Below are 22,748 nucleotides of genomic sequence, written 5' to 3'. Positions count from 1 at the left end.
AATTTCGGTAGAGCACCGCCACCACAATTCGCAGATGTGATTCCAATGTTTATACCCTAATTTATCAGTGATTTTGTTCTTAACTTACATGCACAGCAAGCAGACCCTCTTTATAAGTCCATGCATGCGCATAAAACGCTCAAGTCCAATGTTGAAGAATCTTCCTTGGAAGTGTCCATCTGGCATCATGTCACCCGGGATACCACTCAGAATTAGATACTTCTGCCCCAGTATGCAGTCTCTTTAGGTGTATTAGTAAGAGTATTCTGACTGCTGTAACAAACAACTGCAGAATCTCAATTCTGGACATGACAGAGGTGTTTCTTGCTCACACTGCAGTCCAATGAGATTGATGCAGGAGCGGGAGAGATTTGTTTCATGCAGTCATTCAGGGACCCAGGCTCCCTCCATCTGAAAGCTCCACCATACTTCTGGGCTTCAAAATCAGTACCTGGATCTTCAGCTTCCAGTCAGCTGATAGGTGAAGAAAGAGAGCTTGGAAGGTTATGTGAAAAGTTTCAGAGGCCAGGCTTCTGAGCGGCTTACATCATTGTTCCCCATTCCCTTGGCCAGACTGAGTTACATGGCCATGACCAACTGCAAGTTAGGCTGGGAAAGTAGTCTAGCTGTGTGCCCAGGAAGAAGAGAAACATGGATATTGGTGAGCACCAGTCATCTCTGTCACAAAAGCAAATTGATACTATGATAACAGAGATACATAGCAAACAAAGGAGGGGTTAAAAACTCCAATTTTAACTATAATTATACCTCAACCGAAAAAAAAAAGGGGAGTATGTACACATTCTAAGGTTTAAAAGCATGCCGGCTTTCCCTGAAGGCATTACACCGCAATACTAAGTATTGCAAAGGCACTCTCCAGGAGAACAAAAGATGTGAGGATTGCAGACCCAGCCGGTGAGACTGGTTTGAAATGGCCACCGCTCTCCCATGCAGCTGCAGCTGCGTCCCTAGTAGAACCCACCTTATTTCCATTTTCCTGTTACCACTCATTTTAAAGCCTCACCAACAGAGTCAGCTTTTTCAGTTGGCCTAAAACTTTGCACTTAGTTTTTTCTTTCTTATTATACAAGTTAAGATTCACACACAGAAAGCTTGAAAAAAAGAAAAGAATTAGAAAGACATGAAGAAAAAAATCATTTATCATTACACAATTGGACTGTCATTTTCAAAAAAGTCTCTGACAAGGAGATTGAAGACAGGAGGAGGGACCCCCAAATCACCCTCCCTCAGCCCCCATCAGCCATTCCCATGGCCCTGTCCTTCTCTACTTTGAAGGCTCCCCAACTATGTGTCTGTAGATAACCACTCACCCTGTATTTCATTTCCCCTCCATCAAAGCCTACAGTTAAACTCTGAGCCATGGGGCCAACATTTCCAGAAAGATCCCTTGCCCTTTGATAGATTTTCCAGGCTCCACACAATAGTTCTTCTCTAATAGAAAAGAGAGGAATACAAAAACCTTTTGTTACAGCATGTTCTGTGTCATTTAAAAAGGGAGGGCGAGGATTAGCATAATTTGAACATTTGCTTTATGCCAGACAAGCCTAGATGCTTTGTAAATGTAATCTCACATTTCATCTCCAGCGTGCCCCTTCGAGACACATATGAATTTCCCTATTTTGCAGAGGAGAAGACTAAGGCACACAGAGGCTAGTAACTTGCCAAGGGTTGCCCAGAAGTGATCAATTCTGTGACTTTCATCACTCTTCTCCACTGCTCCTAAATCCCAGATAACATAAGGGAAGACAGGGAAGGAGGATTTCTGGAAAAGCTCCTTGGAAGTGAGGGATGTCTGGGCTACGTGGGGCTGCACATTGAGGTACAGGTCAGAAAACATGTTCTGAAATGCCTGCAGAGGCTGTTTCTTCTCCTAGGCATCCATCCCCTTGGTTCCATCTTCCGTCCGGTGGCCCCCAACCCCCGGGCTGCTGTAATGCCTTCTCCTTCTGCCCTTCCAGCCTAGAGTGGTAGTGACTTTTTACTATGACTCTTCTCTGTACTGCCTCATGATCACCACTCCCCTGCAATAAAGTCCCTTTGTTCTGATGTAAACCGCAAACAGAATAAGAATACATTTAATGAGAACGTCTACTTTGCCAAGTCTGTGCCGAGTGCAGAGAGTCCTGTGATTAATAAGCCAGGTGTCAGATGCAAAAATGGGAGCTCTAGTCTCTGGAGGAAAGACAGATTTTTAAGCACTTATTTTCAATACAATATAAACTTCAGAACTTCAGACTGAAAAATAAGTTTAAAGTGGAGACTACCCTGAGTTGTTTCCTGTACTAGTGATAGTCCTACTGGCGTTGCCATTGGGGTAACGTGAAACAGCATCCAGTGGTTCCAAAGGCACCTGAGCTGCCTTTAGGTTATACAGTTTAGTTTACATTCTGGAACTTTCTGTAAGGGAGGGTGAGTAACAGGACACCTCAGGCGTAAAAGAAGACAGACATGGAATTAAATCATGAAGTTTGAAGGATGTGATCTTCACCAATTATCAACCGTCCCATTTTTCTCTCTCTTGAGACACATGCAAACACACACACACACACACACACACAATTTATTTATTCATTGTGAAAGGAGATGCCATTCTTTTTTATCTGTATCTCTAAATGGACATAGTATTATAATAAGCTCCTTTGTTTAATTTAGCCTACTTGATTCTTTACATATGATAGTAAAACTTATCACAACCCTGTGAGGTAGGTACTATTTACTATCCCCATTTTACAGATGGGAAAACTGAGATTTAGGGAAGTTAGGCAAGTTGGATAAGGTCACACAGTTAGTGACAGAGCCAGGATTCACACAGCTCCTTTCTATTAGCCCCCTCGCACACTGCACACACGCAGACTCACACACACACACACACACACACACACACACACACACACAGTGTTGTATCCCATTGACTTTGAGCACTGCCATCTTTGAATTTCTGGACTTAGCTTTGTAAACAAAACGACATGAATGGAATTCAGAGTTTGGGGAGTCTTTTTTTTGTCCTATGCCCAATATTTGTTTTGCACTTTCGACATTTGAAAAGAAATTCCATGTTGCTAGTGCTTATGAATGTGCCTCAGGGCACTTGCATGTTTCTACTTGGGTGGAAGATCTTCTCTCAGGTTGCATTCTTTTCCCATGGGCTCCAGGGACTGCTGGGAAGGCTTCCCACTGGATCTGACTGGAGCAGGCTGTAACCGTGGGAGCCAGAGACTTCTGGCCGGTTTCAGCTCCAAGCTGGAGGGGTGCCATGAAATCACATGATGCTTGGACTAAAAGGGCAAGCTGAAGAATGTCTCTCTCATCCCACCCTGACCCGTGACGTCTAAGCAGTGAGCAAATGCGCCCTCCAAGAAGCTACTGTAATCCACTGGATATACCAAACACTAGAAGAAAAGGTGAGTCTCTAAGCCAGGCACTGGGGCTACTGATACGTAGCAGTATTCCAAAACTAGTGAGAGTTAGGACATGCAGGGAAGGATGGTGGGAAACCCTGGAAGGACACTTCTAGGTCATGTGGTTAAATCCCATTCATTAATGGGAGTGGAGGTCGTGGTGATTAAAACTGTAAGCCAGGAAGGGAAGGGACATAACCAATATTTTGCAGGTGGTCCTGCTAACCAGGATTCGATTTTAGGTGTCCTAACCGCAAGGCCAAGTAAGAAGTCCCAGGAGCAGAGGGCAACCCTTGTCTAGGGTAGGAGTTGCTGGCATGTGGCTGCTATTTCTGAGTAGCTTTGTTAATTAGATTGTTTCTTCTAAGGGTCTGTTTCTTTAGACGTTAGTCTAGATGGCATGGAGAATGAAGGCTGGTGTAGAAGAAAATACAGCTTACTGCCGATAGAGAGGACACCTCTCAATTTCCACCCTCTTCCTGGTCTCTCCCATTCCCCTTCTTTATTTCATATTTATATCTTCCTATTCTTCTTGGATTAGAGAAAGAACAAAATAGGTCTGGCCATTAATTACTTTTCGAGTGTCCCTTATCTAGACCCCCAAGGGACTCATTCCAAACAGGAGAGTAGTTTAGCACTCCCTGGCTGACCTGGGTCTCCATGCTCCTGTGACCTTTCCGAGTCTTCCATGTCTCCGCCCTGGAACCTGGCAGATGGTCCTTGGTCTCCCACAGTGAGCCAGCCGTCACAAGAAAGCTGAGTGTAGCCATGAAGGCGTGGGCCTCGGTGGAATCTTGGCTCAAGCGCGATTTAGATATTAGAGTGAACTATATGAAATTGCGGACATGTGGCTTTTTAAAAATTAAACTGTTAATTTAAAAATAACTGTAGATCACATGCAGTTGTAAAAAATAATACAGAGATCCTACGTACAGCTTTACACATTCCCTCTAGTGGGAGCATTGTGCAAAACTATAGTCTAATATCACAACCGGTATGTAGACATTGATACAGACAAGATACAGAACAGTTCGATCACCACAGGCCTTTCCTGTTGTACTTTTATAGCCATGCTCATCTCCCTCCTCCCTGGCAACCACTATCTGTCTTTTTCTAAATAAGTCTATTTATTTATTTTTTATTTATTTGGCTGTGTCAGGCCTTAGCTGCGGCACACAGAATCTTCATTGTGGTGCGTGGATTTCTCTCTAGTTGTGGTGCACAGGCTCCAGTGGGCACGGGCTTAGTAGTTGCGACGCACGGGCTTAGTTGCCCCACGGCATGTGTGATCTTAGTTTCCCCGCCAGGGATCGAACCCGCGTCCCCTGCATTCGAAGGTGGATTCTTATCCACTGGACCACCAGGGAAGTCCCACTATCTGTTTTTGATTTATATAATTTTTGCCATTTCAAGAATACTATATAAATGGAATCATATAGTACATAACTTTTGGGATTGGCTTTTTTCACTCAACATAATTCCTGGAGATTCATATAGTTTGTTGCCTGTAGCAATAGCTTTGTTACTTTTTATTGCTTAGTACTCTATGGTAGGGATATACCACGGCTTGTTTAACCATTCACCCAAAGGACATCTGGGTTGCTTCCAGTTTGGGGCTATTACAAATAAAGCTACTATAAACATTGCTGTATAGGTTTTTGTGTGAACATAGTTTTCATTTTTTTCTGGGATAAGTACCCAAGAGTGCCATTGTTGGGTCTTATGGTAGCTGTGTTTAGTTTTATAAGAAACTGCTAAACTCTTTTCTAACGTGGCTGTACCATTTACATTCCTACCCGCAATGTGTAAAGGATCCAGTTTCTCCCTCTGCATTCTCACCAGCATTTGGTGTTGTCACTATTTTTCATTTTAGCCATTCTGAGGTATGCAGTGATATCTCATTGTGGTTTTAATTTGTACTTCCTTAATAGCTAATGATGCTGAATATCTTTTCATGTGCTTATTTGATATCTGTATGTCCATCCTCTTTAGTGAAATATCTGCTCATGTCTTTTGCACATTTTCTAATTGGATTATTTTTAATGTTGAGTTTTAAGAATTCTTTATATATTATAAATACTAGTCCTTTGTCAGGTAACTATTTTTGCCCCTTTTGTAGCTTGTATTTTCATCCTCTTAAAAGGGTCTTTTGCGGAGCAAAAGTATTTAATTTTGATAAAGTCCAATTTATCAACTTTTTTCTCTTATGGATCATGCTTTTGGTGACAACTCTTTGCATAGCTCCAGACCCCAGATGATTTTCTTTTATTATTTTCTGTAGAATAACATAGAATAAAATAACATAATCCATTTTTCTAGATTTTTGTATAAGGTGTGAGGTTTAAGTCAAGGTTAATTTTTTTTTGCCAATATATGTCCCATTGCTTCAGCATCATTTGTTGAAACAGCTGTCTTTCCTCCATTGAACTGCTTTTGCACCTTTGTCAAAAATCAGTTGGGTATATGTGTGCAGGTCTGTTTCTGGGTTCTTTATTAATCTATGCATCTATCCCTCTGCCAAGACCACACTGTTTTGATAACTATAGCTGTACAGTAGGCCTTAATATCAGGTACAGTCTTCCCACTTTATTTTCTTTTTTCTATGAAACTTAAAGGTTTTTTTATAACCTTTTCAGTTGGGAATAAATTGAAAACTTACAGAAAAGTTGCAAGAATAAGAACAGTACAAAACACACCCATATATTCTTTGTCCAGATTCACCTATTACTATACTTTTGCTGTATTTGCTTTATCATTTGCTTCCCGCCTCCCCAAACATATATATGAAACTTCTTTTGTAAACCATTTGAAGGTAAAATAAATGCATCATGACCCTTTACTCCTAAATACCTTGGTGTGTATTTTCTAAAAATAGGGATATTTTCTTACATAACCACAGTATAGTTATCAACTTCAGTAGTTTATCTGACACTGACACTTATTTAATCATATATATATATTTAAATTGACCTAGTAATGTCCCTTGGAGTCTTTTTTCCAAACTCCAACACAGTCCATTCTAGAGTCAGGTATTACTGTTAGCTGTCATATCTCTTTAGCCTCCTTTAGTCTAGAACACCTCCACAGCCTTTCTTCATCTTTAAAAAAAATAATTAATTAATTATTTTTAATTTTTGGCTGTGTTGGGTCTTTGTTGCTGCGGGTGGGCTTTTCTCTAGTTGTGGCAAGCAGGGGCTACTCTTCATTGTGTGCAGACTTCTCATTGCAGTGGCTTCTCTTGTCGCCGGAGCATGGGCTCTAGGTGCACGGGCTTCAGTAGTTGTGGCTCGCGGGCTTCAGTAGTTGTGGCACGTGGGCTCTAGAGCGCAGGCTCAGTAGTTATGGCGCACGGGCTTAGTTGCTCCGCGGCACGTGGGATCTTCCCAGACCAGGGATAGAACCCGTGTCCCCTGCATTGGCAGGTGGATTCTTAACCACTGCACCACCAGGGAAGTCCCTCTTCATCTTTTATATCATTGACATTTTTAACGAATATAACACCCCTGCCCTGACGCCCCCTCCCCCGTACCCCAGTTTTCATAGTAAAGTCCTCATTTGGGGTTTAACTTATATTTCTCCATGATTAGATTCAGGTTGTGCATTCTTGGCCAGAATGTGACAAAGGTGATGTGTCTCTCAGTGTGTCATCTGGATGCACTGGATTATCATCTCCCTCCATTGGTGATTTAAATTTTGATCGTCTGGTGAAAATGTCATATGATGAATTGAGCCTTTTGTTTGAACCTACAAAAATGGTAGTTTCATGATTCAACCTAACATATAAGCTTTATATGGGTTTATGTAGGTAACCTGACCTCTCTGATACTCAGTTTCCCCCATCTGTTAAGTGAGGATATTAATAATTTCTCTCCCATGAGTATCATTGGGAGAGTTAAATAAGGTAATGTATGTAAAATCCGGCACATGAGAGGCACTCCATAAATGTTAGCTATTATTATTTCAGTCAGGCAGTGTTAAGGGATCGTGGTTTTGCTCTTCCTCTCCGACTCTTAACTACAGGCAAAATCACCACAGAGATAAAGTGGTGGGGGCTGGGCCACCTCAGCTCTGACATTTAGGTTTCCTCATCTGGCGAATGGGAAACGCCTCCTACCCCACAGGGTTGCTGTGAGGTTTCATGGCATATGTGTAAAAGTGCCTGCACATAGAATAGGTTCTTAAAAAAAAGAAGAAGAAGAAAAAAAAAGGGCTTCCCTGGTGGAGTAGTGGTTAAGAATCCGCAGGGGACACGGGTTCGAGCCCTGGTCTGGGAAGATCCCACATGCAGCAGAGCAACGAAGCCCGTGAGCCACAACTACTGGAGCCCGTGTGCCACAACGAGAAGCCACCGCAATGAGAAGCCCGCGTACCACAACGAAGAGTGGCCCCCTTGCAGCAACTAGAGAAAGCCCCAGTGCAGCAACGAAGACCCAATGCAGCCAAAAATAAATTTTTTAAAAAAAGTGATTCTTAATCTGTTGCATGAGGAAAACAGGAATATCTATCAGACTTAAATAAAAAAAATCCACTGGAGTCTGTCATACAGAGTGACGTAAGTCAGAAAGAGAGAGACAGGTACTGTATGCTAACACATATATATGGAATTTAAGAAAAAAAATGTCATGAAGAACCTAGGGGTAAGACAGGAATAAAGACACAGACCTACTAGAGAATGGACTTGAGGATATGGCGGGGGGAAGGGTAAGCTGTGACGAGGCGAGAGAGTGGCATGGACATATATACACTACCAAGCGTAAGATAGATAGTTAGTGGGAGGGAGCCGCAGAGCACAGGGAGATCAGCTCGGTGCTTTGTGACCACCTGGAGGGGTGGGAGGGAGGGAGATGCAGGAGGGAGGAGATATGGGAACATATGTATATGTATAACTGAGTCACTTTGTTATAAAGCAGAAACTAAGACACCATTGTAAAGAAATTATACTCCAATAAAGATGTAAAAAAAAAGAAAAAAAAGAAAAAATAGAAGCATAAAAAAAGCAAAACTTCAAAAAAAATCCAACATAATGTGGAATCATTCTGAGGCAGTAGAAAGGGATGAAAAAAATATAGCTAGAGCCCAGGACTTGGATATCAGCATAATTTAGCGGCTGTGTGATCTCTGGGCAGATTACTTCACGTTTCGGAGCTTCAATTTTATCATTTGTAATTTGGGGATAAAAATCAGTGCACATCCCAGGGGGGTTTGTGTTAATTAATGATGCCTAGCAGTAGTTGGGCACTCCGTCAACATCTCCGGAACGAAGCGGGAAAGACTAAAGCATTCACCTGTGAGCTGCCAGGGGCTGAGCGCTCCCCCGGCTGGCGCATCCCTGCAGCGTCCCCGCCTTGGTCGGCCGCACCCGCAGGCTCAGCGCGAGCGAGGTCCCCACCCTCCCCGCCCCGCATCCGGCCGCAAGCTCCTCCCCCCGCGGCCGCGTCCTCCCCGGCGACTGCCTGGCACCTGGCAGAAGCGCGGCGGCCGGGGAAGCGGGAGGCGATCCTCGGACGGCGGCGGGCGGCGGGGGAGGGGCGCGGGCGCACAGATGGGAGCAACTGAGAAGAGCGGCAAGAAGAGCCGGAGGCTGTTTTCTTCGCTGCGGCCGTGGAAGGCAACCCGGCGGCTGTGGCGGACGCGCTCGGCTTCCAAGGCGGCGCAGGGTGAGTGTGGGCGCGGCCGCGGGACCTGTTACCACGAGCGGCGGGCGCCGGCCTCCCGCTGAAGCGGGGCCGCGGTGGCTCCGGCTGCTGCCGTGGGCGGCATCTCCCTCTGGGTTCTCGGCCCCCGGGGCCCGCGGGCGGGGGCCGCGCCGCCTGGACGTCTGGCCCTGCCTGGGCGACCCTCCTCCCTGATCCTGGGCCGCGGGGACTACAGCAGTCCCCAAGCTCCCCCGGGGCCGCTCGACGACAGTCCCTTCTTCCCCCTCCACCCTTTAAGCGTATCTCCCCTTGGCCCAGGTGGTTGCAGCTTGTTAATTTCCCGCACAAGTCCCTGTCTGTCCGTTTGGCTCTGGACAGAGGGAATCCGGGGTGCCTCTGGAAAACAGTTTGCATCCCCCTCCCCCCAAAACCTGGCCGGCACCTGCAATGCAGTACCCGTTGGGGGATTTAATCCGCACCCAACTCTGCCTTGGAGGTCCTCCCCATTGGACCCACCCTCTTTCCAACCCATCTGTTATCTTGTAAGCTCTAGTCACAATTAACTATTTCCCAAACACATTCCACCCTATCCTCACCAGGGCCTTAACTCACATTTATTCAGTCACTGCATTCATTCATTCCATAATTTTTAACGAGCTCCCCTGTGTGTCAGGGCCCAGGATTGAACGAGATAGGCAAGGCCGCAGCTCATGGAACCACTTTTAAAGGGGGAAACAGACGTTACACACGTCAAATAGGTAAAAGTCTCCATTGCAGATTGCTCTGTGTGCTTGGAAGGAATCAACTCGTCTGCTGGGAGAGAAGAAAAGGTAGAGGGGCCCTAGCTTACTTGGGGAGTGGACAGGGAAGGCGTCTCTGCGGCCATGCAATTACAGCTGAGCCTGAAGACTGATTCAGAGTTACTCCAGCATGGAGCCAGGGGAGAGCTTCCTGCCGGGGCAATAGCAGGTGGAAAGGTTCTCAGTGTGCCTGAGCTAAGCAAGGGGAAAGTGAGGCAGGCAGGGCCTGGGACAGGGTCTGGGTAGTATATGATGAGGAGTTTGGATTTTATTCCAAGTGAGCTGGGAAGCCACTAACATGTTCTGAGCACAGGGACATGACACGATCTGCTGGCTCATTGCCTTCTCTCTATCTGCAGTGGCCATGCCTTGGTCTCTCAGCCTGGCCAATTCCTACCCGTCCGTTAGGACTAGCACAAATGCATCTCCTCTGTGAAGCCTTTCCTGGGATAGGTGCCACCTGTAACCTGTCTGCTGGTATTTCATCATCATTTGTCACTGTTCATCTGCTATTATAGATTCCATGTGGGCAGGTTCTCATCCACTTCATCTTTGCATCCCCCACCAGGCTAAGTCAGAGCTGGGTACTTTGCAGATACCTGTCTGCTTGTGTGTGTGTGTGTGTGTGTGTGTGTCTGTCTCTCTGTCTGTCTGTCTGTGTGTCCTATCATGTCCTTTTCGTCTGTTTCCAGCATCTGAGGATTCTTCAGAGGCTGACATGCCTTGAGTTCTAAAATGGCCGACCTGAGCCAGGGCAGAAGCTAGACTGCAACAGGGCCGCATCACCCCCATCTCCACCCCAGGGTTTTTACGAAGATTAAATGAATTAATGAGTTAATAATTGTAAAGTGCTGGCACATAGTAAGCATTCTAAAAAGAAATTTGACAAAGAGCAAAAATAATTATCCTTCAAATATTTGTGTTAGAAACAACACCAATTATTGTGTTAGAAACAAGCTTTTCTATTGTTGATGGTTAGGGAGGCTCTGTGGCTTGGCCTTGTCATCTTGCCGGCTTTCAAAGGACGTGTTATTACTTTTAGTGAATGCGCCAATTAATTCCTTCCACACTGCATCAAGAACTGTTGCGGAAACTTAGTAGGTCTAAAGGCTGACCGCCCCTTTTCTTTAGCTTGCCTGAGTAGTTGAATAGATTGGTAATTGCAACAAGTATTCCTTGAGTGATCCTTATATGCATAGTGTTACTCCAGGTGTTGTGTGAATGTTTTACAACAGAGGAATAAATGGGTATTCCCACTGCAGTAAATTGGGTTAGAATAAGTTTTTTAGTTTTATAATTTTTAAACCCAGGTGTATACTGTGTCCACAACCATCCTCTCTTTTTCTTCTTTGTTCCCATTGTAGAGTTCACCCATGGCTTACCTGGGGCCCATTGCCACGCCACACCTCTCTTTTCTTAGGTAGGATCTTGGCAGATCACTGTATTTCCCTACTTCCCCTTCCCCCCTACAACCTGGAGATGAGGCCATTATAATGTCTTATGTTATATGATACTTTACAGTTTATGGAGTAGGTCAACTATAAGGTCTTGTTTAGATCTTAACTAACCTTGGAAGGAGGGAGGACAGATGGTATTTATTTCCCCCATTTTGTAGATGAGGAAAGTGAAGCAAGAGACGGAGTAACTTGCAAGAGGTCATAGGACTGGTGTGTGGCCAATTCAGGCCTGACTACCCACACAGCTTCCTTTCTGCCACATCGGCACAAAATAAACATGTGCCAGTATCTATACACATGGAGGGAAGAAGTAAAATTAATGAATATTATGCAGTGAATGAAATCCATATCCCAATTTTATTTAATTTTTCTTAAAGGTGGCCTGAATTTCTCACGATGATGTCAGCGTCACTTGGGGCATCTACAATCATATGCTTTGGTGCCAGACAGACGATGATTTGAATCTGCCACTAGTAAGTGGCACACTAATAAGCTGTGTGATCTTGGGCAGGGTGCTAAATCTTTCTAAAACTCAGTTATCTATCATACGTAAAATAAGGATGATACTCCTATGTTATAATGTTCCTGTGATGATTATATGGGTTATTGTATATAAAGTGCTTGGTACATAGTAGCTCACAAGGTGGTGGTTGTTATTTTTATTAATATTAGTCCAGATATTGCACCATATGATCACACCCCAAATATGGAAAGTTCAATGAGCGGTGGGAATAAAACATGGCTGGAAGCTCTTCAGGGGCCGCAATCCCTTCTGGACCAATCAGAAGGCCTTCTACATCACTATCCTTCTTTCTACCCTCCCTTCCTTTTTTTTTCAGCAGGAGGCTACAGATGAGAAGTAGCATAGCTTCTGGGGACCTCTGGCATCTGTTTAGCTTAATATTGTATCCTGAATATAGAAGACATTCAATAAATATGTTTATTTAGTTATTGGATAATAATGAATGAATGGTTAAGTAATGAATGAATCCTCTGGGATGTATATATTGATTCCTTACTTCCTTGCTAATACTCAGTACTGTCAGAATTTTTTGATGCGTATGAAGTGGTACTGCATGGTGCTTTTATATTGAATTTCCCTGACGAATAATGAAGCTGGAGATCTTTTCACATGAATATTGGCCATGTGTGACCAAGACATGTGTGAACGCCTGTTTATGTTTTTTTTTTTTGGTGGTTCATGTTTTTTTAAAAATCTACTCATAGGAGTTCTTGAAATCTTTTGGATACCAATGATTTACCTGCTTATATGTCCAAGCAACTTAAAAAAATCTACTAACCATGCAAGCTGTTCTAAATGAACAGGCTGTGTTCAGTAGAAATTAAGCCCCTAAATTGCTTCCAGCTTTTGCAGAGAACCAGATTTACGTCAAATAGCAAAGCTTTAGCTTATAGAGACGGGAGCGGATAGTTGGTGGAAGTATTTTGTGAGCAGTAGGCTTTCCTAGTCCTTGAAATGATGGTAGAAAACCAGTCCTGAGCTCTTCCCCCCAGAAATTGCCTCCTGCAAACGCTGGTGGCCGAAGTGCCCTTTCCTGAACTTCAGTTATTCCCTGGGAAGACACAGGTTGGACCTGGAGTCAGTCTATCCGCAGGTAGTGCTTTCCAGGACTAGTTACCTGGAGGAAAGGACAGAACACTTGTCAGGTGAACTGTGGTTTATCCTTACTGCCATTTTTTGGCCATATGTCCCTAAAAACAAATCACATTGAATGGAGATAATGGTCACTACCTAGGGATATTGGAAAGATCAAATGATATCATAACTATGAAAGGACCATATAAATGCAAAATATATTTGCTAGGCTCTGTGAAGTAGCCAACCCTTTGCCGGAGTGGGACCTATACCCATTAGGCCCCATACCTTCTCCTACCCTCTGTTCTGCATACAGGTGCCCGATTGTAGAGTAGTAGTTCTCAAGGGTTGTCTCCAGACCAGCAGCAACAGTGTCTCCTGGAACTTGCTAGAAATGCAAATTCTTGGAGCCCACCTCAGAGCTACCAAAGCAGAGACTCTGGAGGTGGGACCCAGCAACCTGTGCTTTACCAAGCCCTGCAGTAATTCTGGTGTGTGCTAACCTTTGAGAACCGTTGGCCTAGTGGGATGTGCAAAGGCTTTAAAGACAGTGAATGTGGGTTTTTCAGTCTTAACTCTCCCATTTGCCAGCTTGTGCGATGAGCAGGTTACTAAGCTCTTGGGCTTCCAAGCTCTCATCAATAGAAGGAAGATGATGTCACTTCCGTCACAGGGGTGTTGTGAGAAGTAAATGACAGGCAGTATCCTGGCTCTGCTACTTTTTTGCTATGTGTCCTTTGGCAAGTCTCCTTTCTTCTTTCTGCCTCATTTTTTCTCATCTAAAAAAGACGGACTGGCAAGCGTTAACGTGCATGCCTTGCTTACCGTGTGCCAGCCGTGGTCCTAAACCTGTGAATATTTTAATTTTATTTAATTCTTACAATAACCCTGTTTTACAGTCTCTATTTTATGAACGAGAAAACCGAAACACAAAGAGGATAAGTAATGTTTCCAAAGTTACACAACTAGTAAGCTGGGATGCAAACCCAGGCAGTGTGCTGTGAAAGTCCTCGCTCTAAAGGCCATGCTTGGCAAATAAGTTCTTTAAAAGGATGGTGATGATGATAAGAAGACTGCCTTGCACACAGTGGGTACTCCATGTGTTAATTCTCTTCCCCTTGCCTTGTGGCTTGGCTTCATCGGAGCACACCCAGCTTTTCTTATAGTCATGCTGCCCTTCTCTGCGGTGACCCTAATCACAAAGCCCCATCCCCTCCCCAGCCCCCAGTCAGCAGTTTTCTCACTCCAGTTCATCTCGCTTACGGCCACTTGGATGCTCTGAGCAAACCAGACAGGCGTGGCTGGGGGAAGACCGAATGCGGTGGTGCAGGTGAAGTCATTCTCCTGTCACCCCACCCTGGCATGTTTTGGAAATGAATGACTAATCCAGAAGAGAGGGTCCAGGCAAGTTACCGAAAGATCATTGGGTCTGCCCAATTTGAGAAATATCCTCCCAGTCTCTTTTGCTCTCAGATTTCCAAGGGAATATAAAAGCCTTTGTTGCTGAGTTTTTCTTCGGAGTAAAATTTACAGCTGGGAAGTTGAACCCACAGTGTTAACAGCAGCGTTTTTTTTCTTTCATTTTTGTTTTGCTAGGACAATGAAGAGCCTTATTCTCTTTCAATTCAGGGTGTCACTCATTGTTCTTGAAAATTCTCTTTGGTTTTGCTCTCAAGATGGCCTCCCTTGCTGGGCATGACTCACCGGTCTAATGACTCAGAAGTGGCATCCAACAAGACAAGGACTGTGCAGAGCTGTGCAGGGACTTGTGGCCAGTGGAGCCTGCCTGAAGCTTTCCCTAAACCCGGTTATTGAGATGGAGCATCGTTTCCATTAATGGATGTTTAGAATGGTTGTTGGTACCAGTTTATTGGAAGCATGAGGCAGTGCCTTGTTCTGGAAGGCTCCAAGGCTTGAGTCTATCCTTGTCCCTCAGCTGGGTGTGGCCTTGAGGTTTACTGTGGGCAAGACAAGGCTTCTAAGAATTTACCTGACCCTGCTTGGAATGGCCACAGAATCAGCCAGTGTAAGGCTTCTGTAAAATTTGTATCAGGGAAAATAAAGGCTCTTCTTATCTGAAGAGGACTTCAAATCTCTTTCAACTTAATTTAAAAAAATCTGTTAAGGATGAATAGAAAGATGAACATCTATGTGACAGAGCAAATTTAGCAAAACGTACTTGAAGATGTTTGCCATGCAATTCTTCCAACTCTTTGTATTTTGAAACTTTTCAAAATACAGTGTTGAGTAAAATGCAGGTAACCCTAGAAATGATCATACTCTTGTAAAAAAATTGCTTCCTTGTTAACATAAATGGCAGGCTCTCTCCCACTTCCTCACTCCTCCCAGGCTTTGTCTTTTTTCCTGGGGAGCCTGCTTGATGAAAAAGGGCCTGGAGTGAGCCTGGCAGGGGGTGAGCTAATCCTTTACACCAGGGCTTTATCTTCTTCCTGATATGTAATTCTCACAATAGCCATATAAACTAGTTATTATTTTCTGCATTTTATGAGGAAACTGAGGTGCAGAGGGGTACACTTGATCCAGGTCAGTAGGTGATAATATTAGTCTTACAGCATTTATGGAGCCCTCCCTTTATGTGTCAGGCTTTGTGCTCTGTACTTTACATGCATTAACTCATTTGAGCCTCATCCTACCCTAGGAGGTAGGTGCCTTCAGTATCTTCATCTTACAGATCAGGAAATGGAGACTTAGAGAGGTGCAGGAACATATCCCAGCTTACTCTAGGAGCCAGGAAGTGGCAGAGCCCATGTTTGAACCTGGTCTCTCCTGCTTTATAGCCCTTGCCCTACTATTCAGACCCAGTCCTCGGCCTAACTCAGTAAATCAGTATACGTTGTAGAAACCTCTTGTTCTGAGACCACAAGCTCTTTGAGGACAGAATGTTTTGTTCAGCACTGTGTCATTCTCAGTCTTCAGAGCAGTGTCTGGCATAATGAATATTTATTGGATGAAAGAGTACACGGATGGTGTCTTCTCATCACCCCCTCCTTCACCCTATCTGCCCCTAAAGGTGCTCCTAACTGGGTACGTTTTGGCTGCCCTGGCCTTGGTCCTTGGAGATGGAGATGCCCGTTTCTTTGATGTGGTTTATGGGGCAACATGCCTCATTTGGTGGCCAGTGAAGAGTTCCAATGAAGGCAGATGTTCCTCATTGGCCTTAAGTTGTCAAGGATGCATAAGGATATTATCCACTGTCAAGGAAAGATGGGAACAAAAACAAAATAAAATTTCCCCAAACTTTAAGGGAGTCTTTAAATTGTGGCGGCTAGAAATCAACTCCAGGACCCCTAGTGGCCACGACAGGCTTTCCCTCTATAGCTATATTTGACTCTCGGGCTGCCGTAGAGAGCAGGTAAACACTAGCAATTAGTTCTCTTAATGTGCCCAAGCATGTTGATAATTATCCTTTACACTTATGTAGAACTTAGTTTACAAAGTACCACATCTGCTCTCCCTTTTGATCTTCTGAACAGCCTGGACCACACACAGGGCACGGATGATTAGCCCCACTTTACAGATGAGGAAACTGGTACCAGAGAGGTTAAATCACCTGCTCTACGCCACTCAGGTAATAGTGGTAGAGAGAGGTCTTCAACCCTCTTTTCTCACCTCCTACTCTGGCAAATTTTCCTTTTCAATATTGTACTTAACCCAGCAATTTCTGGGGATGAGCGCAGGTTGGTGCATTTCTTTTTGTTGCTCTTCTTCCATCTTGGAGGTGAGTGAGGTCCTGGATTGGGTCAGTTAATCATTCTGGATGTCAGTTTACCAGTCTGTATATTGGGGAATAAACACTACCCATAAGTGAGTGCACTTGGAGCAGAGGAAGTTGTGAGGGTTTGCAACTCAAAAAACAATTTCTAAGTGAAGATGTTTGGAAGGGACTGTGATGACTGGTTCATTTTCTGTAAAACAAGTTCAATGGCACCTCCCCTGGCCACACTATCTAAAATGGCAGCTCTGTTACCTCATTATCATGCTTCATTCTTCTTCACGGCATTTACTGCCATTTATTATATGTTTATATTTGTTTGTTTATGGCCTGTCTGAATCCTCCCACCCAAATGTGATAGCCACGAGAGCAGGGACTTGGTCTGTTTCCTGCACTCTTGAATTGCTAACAGGTGGAGTTGTGCCTGGCACAAATAACCGTTATTGAGTGAATGAATGAAAGAATGAATCTGAGGTATGTAATGATTGGAAGTAAGTTTGCATTGGATGATTGAAAGATTTGCTTGAGTACTCCTTGCTGTCTAGCAGAGAGGGGATTTGGTCTGGCTTCCACAGATCCATTTCTGTCTCAGCCATCCAGTGGCTTAAGACCAATCACTAAAGCCTTGAGTACCAACTTACACCTGGGTGAACTGGGTTCAATAACCCAGGTCCATTCAGCAGACATAGGTCATTGGATGGCACTGTATGCCTCTGCATTGTAACAGCCGGTGAGTGGCTTGAGGACTGGGGCTGGTTCCCGTCACTGTTCTGTCCGCAATACTTAGCATAGAGCCTGGTCCACAGAGAGGTAAAAGAAGTGTTTGCTGAATGAATGAATATGTAAGAGGAAACAAGCACAGGGCTCTTAATCCCCCTCCAAAGTGAAGGTCTCCATTTGAGAATAAGCTTGGTGCACGGCACATGTGGTCCTCTTTCAACTTGAATCAAATCTCTCCAGAGACGAGGAGGCACTGAACAGTTGATTCCCTAACCTACTGCAAGGAAAGGCAAGCCTAGGCTCCAGATCCAGTTCCATGCCATGTTTTGGAATTTGTGTTTACGTCTGTCTTCATTCCCCATCCTTTCTGCTCCAGCATAAGCAAAATTATAACCCCTGCACGCTGACTTGCATGCAATTACCAGAGCCCGGTGCTCCTCGGCTGAGGGACTTCTCCCCCAAGACCGCTGACTGTCTGAATGACAAATCCAAAGTCAGGGTTGCAGAACCAGCCGGACTTTCCTGCTCCTTTGCAGCAGAGGGAGGAAGGAGAGAATGAAAGATTCTGAAAATAAAGGTAAGGGGCCGACTGCAGAGGGTAGGTAAAAGAGGCTAGGGATAAGATGTCACTCCATGGACATGTTTAGTGTCTATTAAATGGCTGATTTAAAATTAGTGTGCATATATTATTTAAAAATTCTAGTATATAATAATAAACGTGACTTTTAAAAATAACTGATTTCTGGTTTCCAAATATTGTCATTCAGTTTTCCATTTTTGTGCTACTAAATATAACATTTTTGCATTCTTCATTTAATCTTGGCTGAATGACACATATTTACATTTCACAGACTTCCTTATAATAGTTCCCTTTTATTTTGCAAGTGTTCAGAATACTTAATTAATATATAAGTTTCCGGTGCATTATTGGAATTGCAATATCTGAAATACTTCGGACTTTTACAGTTTGGGTTCTTAAGAAAAATGTAGAGGGAGAAGCCTTTAATGAACATTCACCTTTTCGGGAGGATCCAATGGGGAGCCGTCACTGACCTTCAGAAGTGTTTATCTTGCAGAGAGATATTCAGATGCAAACTCCCCCCACTCTGCTAGCTTCCATCCCCTAGATCCCTGGTAACAACCCCCCTTCGCATCCCCCCCCCTCGCTCTCGCCCCCTCCCCCCAACCAATTCCGCTTGAGGCATGGGGGAGGAGAGAAACGGATTTAAATGAAAACTCAGGAAAGGTCAGGTCTCTCAAATGAGCCAGCCAAATAAATATTAAGTTCAACAACAAGGATTCTGGAGGATTCTGGGGTTTCAAATTCCGAGGGTCTTTAACATTTTCTGCCGCAGATGGGGGAGGAGCGATAGATCCCAAGGCTCGGGAGGATACACGCGTTCCCCAATCCTGTTCCCAGGAAGGAGCCCTTCCGTGGTGTTGCGTAGGTGCGGCTCCTGGTCCTGCCGCAGGAGGAAGGCGCAGGGCGGCTGGGCTCCCGGGAAAGCTCCGGGGCAGCCGCCGAATCTCCGCGTAGCCTGGCTCAGCCCCTGCCTCCCCCCAGCTAATTTTAGGGTTTGCCCGCCCCCCTTTTCCCCAGCAGGCGTTCGCTGATCTCACCTCAAGCCTCTCTGCAGCAATTTCCACCCCTCCCTCTCCTCCCAGCACGCTCTGCGTTAAGGAGGCCCCAGCACTTTGCCCTTGGGCACCGGGCTTGGGTGCTCAGGTGGAGGCTGGCACACAGCGCCGGAGCAGGTTGCTCACGCCCACCGACCCTCCGCAACACCGGAGCCGGGTGGTTCTCTTCATTGGTGAGACCGCCCAGGCCCCAAGCCTTCTCCTAACTGCATGCAGGGCCGCCCGCTTGGCCTTCACCAGCCCAGTCCTCAGGCACACTCTCTGGCATGTTACAAGATTCTCAACTTGTAATGAACAGTGATGTTTATTCCATATTAAAAACAAACAAAAAGCAACCAACCAAACAAAACCACACACAGCCTGATGCCGGTAGGAAGGCTGGTATTTTAATCTATCACGCTGCTTGTGATGAAGGCTCTTAAGCAATTTCACTTACTATAACTGAGGCTTTAAAAGGGTCTGGGGTAGCTGGTGTCGGTTCCACATAGCGATCTCTGCGGTTTTGATGTTTAAATTTTGATTAAACAGCCTTAGCGAGGAGGAAAACAGATTTGCATGGCCCTGGTAAATGCAAAGAGTGCCTGTCTACTGCTGTTTCTAAGCCAAGCTCTCATGGACAAATAAAACCTGTGTCTGTGTAATCAGAACATTTTAAATAAACTCAGGGAGAATGTTGGCCTTTCCTGTGTCGTTTTCAGTAGCTGGAGAAAAGGTTTCTGGAAAGAAAAAAATGTGCTTATGTGCCATGTCATGCTAGGCCAGGGGCATGGTTTAGAAAAAGTTAAGACTGCCTGAGCTGGAGGCTCATGTTAGGTTAATATTCACCACCATTTGGAATTGAAACACTCGCAGTTTCTCAGTGTGTCAGGCAGGATGCTTTAGGCTTCAAATCCCCAGCTGCTTTTTTAGGGGAGTTGGTATTTAGAATTTTTGTTTCACTTTGTTCTGGAAGGAGCCTTGGTTGGAAGTCAGGGTGGTTAGGTTCTGGCTTGTTTTGCCACTAACTCACTGGTGACCTAGCACAATACCCATGATTTTTTCGGACCTGTTTCCTTATCTCTAAAATGGATAACTGTTAGACCAGATGACTGTTCTTCAGATTGTGGGTGGTAAGAAAGCAATTTAGTGAGTCTCAAGCAACCTTTTAGAAAGATGAAATAGAATAGAAAATGTCAGAAACCATTGCATATGGTAAGTGTAAATAATTGTTTCCTGTAACTTCTGTTTTAGATGTTTATGTTTGTTTATGTATGTAGATATGGGCTGTATTGATGTCAGATCAGTTTCTCGCTGTGAATCCCAGTCAAAAGAGTTGGAGAAACACTGAAATCAATCACAGCTTCCTAGTTTGTCAAGGAGTCTATGAAATGCAGTCCATTTTTATGTATGTTGAGAATGTCAGTAGTTTTCCTCAGACTTTCCAAGGGGTCTAAGACCCCAAATAGGTTATGAATTATTGTGTTTCCCCCAAGACCCTTCTAAGCTAACCTCTTAGGGATCAAAGAATCCTTTCAGGGCCGGGAGATGGGCATGTGTTGACAGCACCAGCTGAGTGTGAGATGTGAGGTGGGGTGTGTGAGCATGTTGAAGAGAACGTATGACCGTGGTAACTATACCATGAGAGCTATTTGTAGGTTCCAAAGTGCCAGTTGGTGACCTGAATATGAAACACAAATATCTAAAAATTAGAGTCTTTGTGCTGAAAAGTACCACAGGAAAACTATTAAAATGTTGTGCATTGTTTGGAAGTCAACTCTCCTTGAAAACAAGCACCAGGTAAAATTTTAAGAGGTTGACAGGGACAAATAAAGCATCAGGCTGTTGGTAGGCAAAAACTGAATTTTATAAGCTACCATCACATGACTAGTGTTCTGTAAATGTTGAGCTGTGGTTTAATAAATGCCTTTCTTTCTTTTTTCTCTTTTTAGTACATCTTGTCTTAAGACAGTCCAGTGAGGCTTTTAAACACAAAAGGCATTGTATAGCATTTACCCAGCACATCTCAAAATGCTTTGCAAACCAGGAAAAAAAAATTCTGTATGAGGCAACTCAGAAGAAAATAGTTGAATGAGTTAATAAGTAGGTATTGGCAAGCATGACAGCTAATTATAATAATAACAGCCATAGCTCCTATTTAATGAACAAGTAGTATGTGAAAAGCTCTTTTCAAGGTACTTTACACATTGTCACAGCACTGCAAGGTTGGGGGTATTTTACATGTAAAGAAATGGATTAAGAACTTTTTACAGGGCACATAGCTAGTAAGTGGCAGAGCCGGGATTCAAACCCAGCTCATTTTACCTTCAAAACCATTCACGTGGTAGGCAAGGGCTTTGAGAATGAGTAGCGTGGGAAAATTGCAGAGTTTTTAATAAAATTTTCAACATCATTTATTGCTAGAATTAATTTACTTATTATAAAAAGGGAAATGTGAACCATAGAAAATGATGGCTTTTGTGTATTTTTCTAGATTGTGATTATTTGGAAAATAGGCATTTTAACTCTTAAGTTCAGCTGCAAATTTTCCTTTTATTTTGTAAGTTCTCTCTTTTATGAGTAAGGTTTTAGAAGCAGAGATACGAAAGAATAGGAGTGGAGAGTTTGAAAGTTTGGGTGGAAACATTTTATTTTCCCTACAACAGTTTAGGGCAAATAGTTCTCTTTTCAATTTTTCTATGTTTTATTTCAAAATAACAAACATGACATTTTGTGAGCAAATAAAGTTATGCATAACATTTTAACATGGTAAAACTAGGATTAGAGCACACTGATTCCTGAAAGAATCTGATTTTTTCCTGAAAGTTATTACAGAATCTGATTGGGAGTTTGAATATGGTCAGATCCAGACTTTTAAACTCTAAATATTTAAAACACTATGGTGTACATCCCCCAATCTGTAATTCAAAATGAAGTAAGTGCAAGGAAATCCAAAAATGTTGTGTGTGTTTTTTTTTTGTTTTTTTTTTTTTTAACAACCATGACTACCTTTAGAGAAGACTCAGATTCTTTCAAGAATTTGTGCTTGCTGCTTGGGACTGCATAGGTCAGGCAAACGACGTGTATTGGTTGGGGTGATCTGTAAATGGCTGAGTGAGTTCTCAGCTTTCACGGCTAGCATGAGATAGAGCTGGGTTTAGAGCCTGGACTATGCCATTGCTTCTCAGATGGACACAATACTGCTTCCTGTGGAACATACTAGAAATATGCAAGGGGCTGTAGCAGCATTCACTGGGAAATGATAGATGTCCTGCAATGTTCCGGACTGTTCCATGTAATGATGAATTTAATTATCTCTTGTCCTGTGCAACTTTCAGATGTTTTGCTGAAGACATAAGTGTAAACCCTCTATACTTTTCTGAGCCTAGAATATAAGTTGGTATTACATATACACTGAAGTTTCTGGGATTAAAAATGTTGTGTAAAGCAAGGAAAGATTACACTTAATTTTGTTTGGAAAAATCACTTACCCAAAGCGTCAATTGGTTTGAGACATCAAAACGACACACCTGTCTCATTCAGCCTATGTACTTGTACATGTATCTGACTATTAATGTCATCTAATATAGTCTTTCTTGAGTATTTGCATATTGAAATCCATATTGTTTTGCTATATTTATTAACTTTTCTTTCCTTTCTCTTTTACACTGTTGTTGGTATGTGTGGTATAGTTATTGTTGTTTAATTGTGTGTTAGGTAGGATATTTTATCTTTAAATTTCATTTTGAGATACTAAACAAGGAAATACAAA

The 22,748-nt window shown here is 43.6% G+C and overlaps 2 protein-coding genes across 8 annotated transcripts in view; both read left to right on the top strand.

The window, feature by feature from the left end:
• The window catches only part of AK4 (adenylate kinase 4), a 146,528-nt gene that overhangs the window by 94,834 nt on the left and 28,946 nt on the right, over positions 1-22,748 (top strand). Inside the window, exon 7 of one of the 2 annotated variants that reach the window (XM_060139839.1) lies at positions 3,174-3,302. The exons of the other annotated variant lie outside the window; for it this stretch is intronic. The gene's annotated coding sequence lies outside the window, so the exon portion shown is untranslated. Of the gene's footprint in view, positions 1-3,173; positions 3,303-22,748 lie in introns of those variants that run through there. 2 annotated transcript variants of the gene reach the window in all.
• The window catches only part of DNAJC6 (DnaJ heat shock protein family (Hsp40) member C6), a 161,148-nt gene continuing 141,711 nt past the window's right edge, over positions 3,312-22,748 (top strand). Inside the window, exons 1-3 of one of the 6 annotated variants that reach the window (XM_060139833.1) lie at positions 3,344-3,422; positions 11,220-11,275; positions 11,690-11,785. Coding sequence is in view for 2 of the 6 variants with exons in the window: in XM_060139829.1 (XP_059995812.1) it covers positions 8,962-9,076 (115 nt within the window). In the remaining 4 variants the exon portion in view is untranslated. Of the gene's footprint in view, positions 3,423-8,860; positions 9,077-11,219; positions 11,276-11,689; positions 11,786-16,423; positions 16,499-22,748 lie in introns of those variants that run through there. The other 5 variants (XM_060139832.1, XM_060139831.1, XM_060139830.1 and 2 more) reach the window with 5 other exon arrangements.

This window comes from Lagenorhynchus albirostris, chromosome 2, assembly GCF_949774975.1.
Source record: "Lagenorhynchus albirostris chromosome 2, mLagAlb1.1, whole genome shotgun sequence".
NCBI lineage: Eukaryota > Metazoa > Chordata > Mammalia > Artiodactyla > Delphinidae > Lagenorhynchus > Lagenorhynchus albirostris.
The sequence above is the reverse complement of the archived record's forward strand: the minus strand, read 5'-3'. Positions and strand labels throughout refer to the sequence as shown.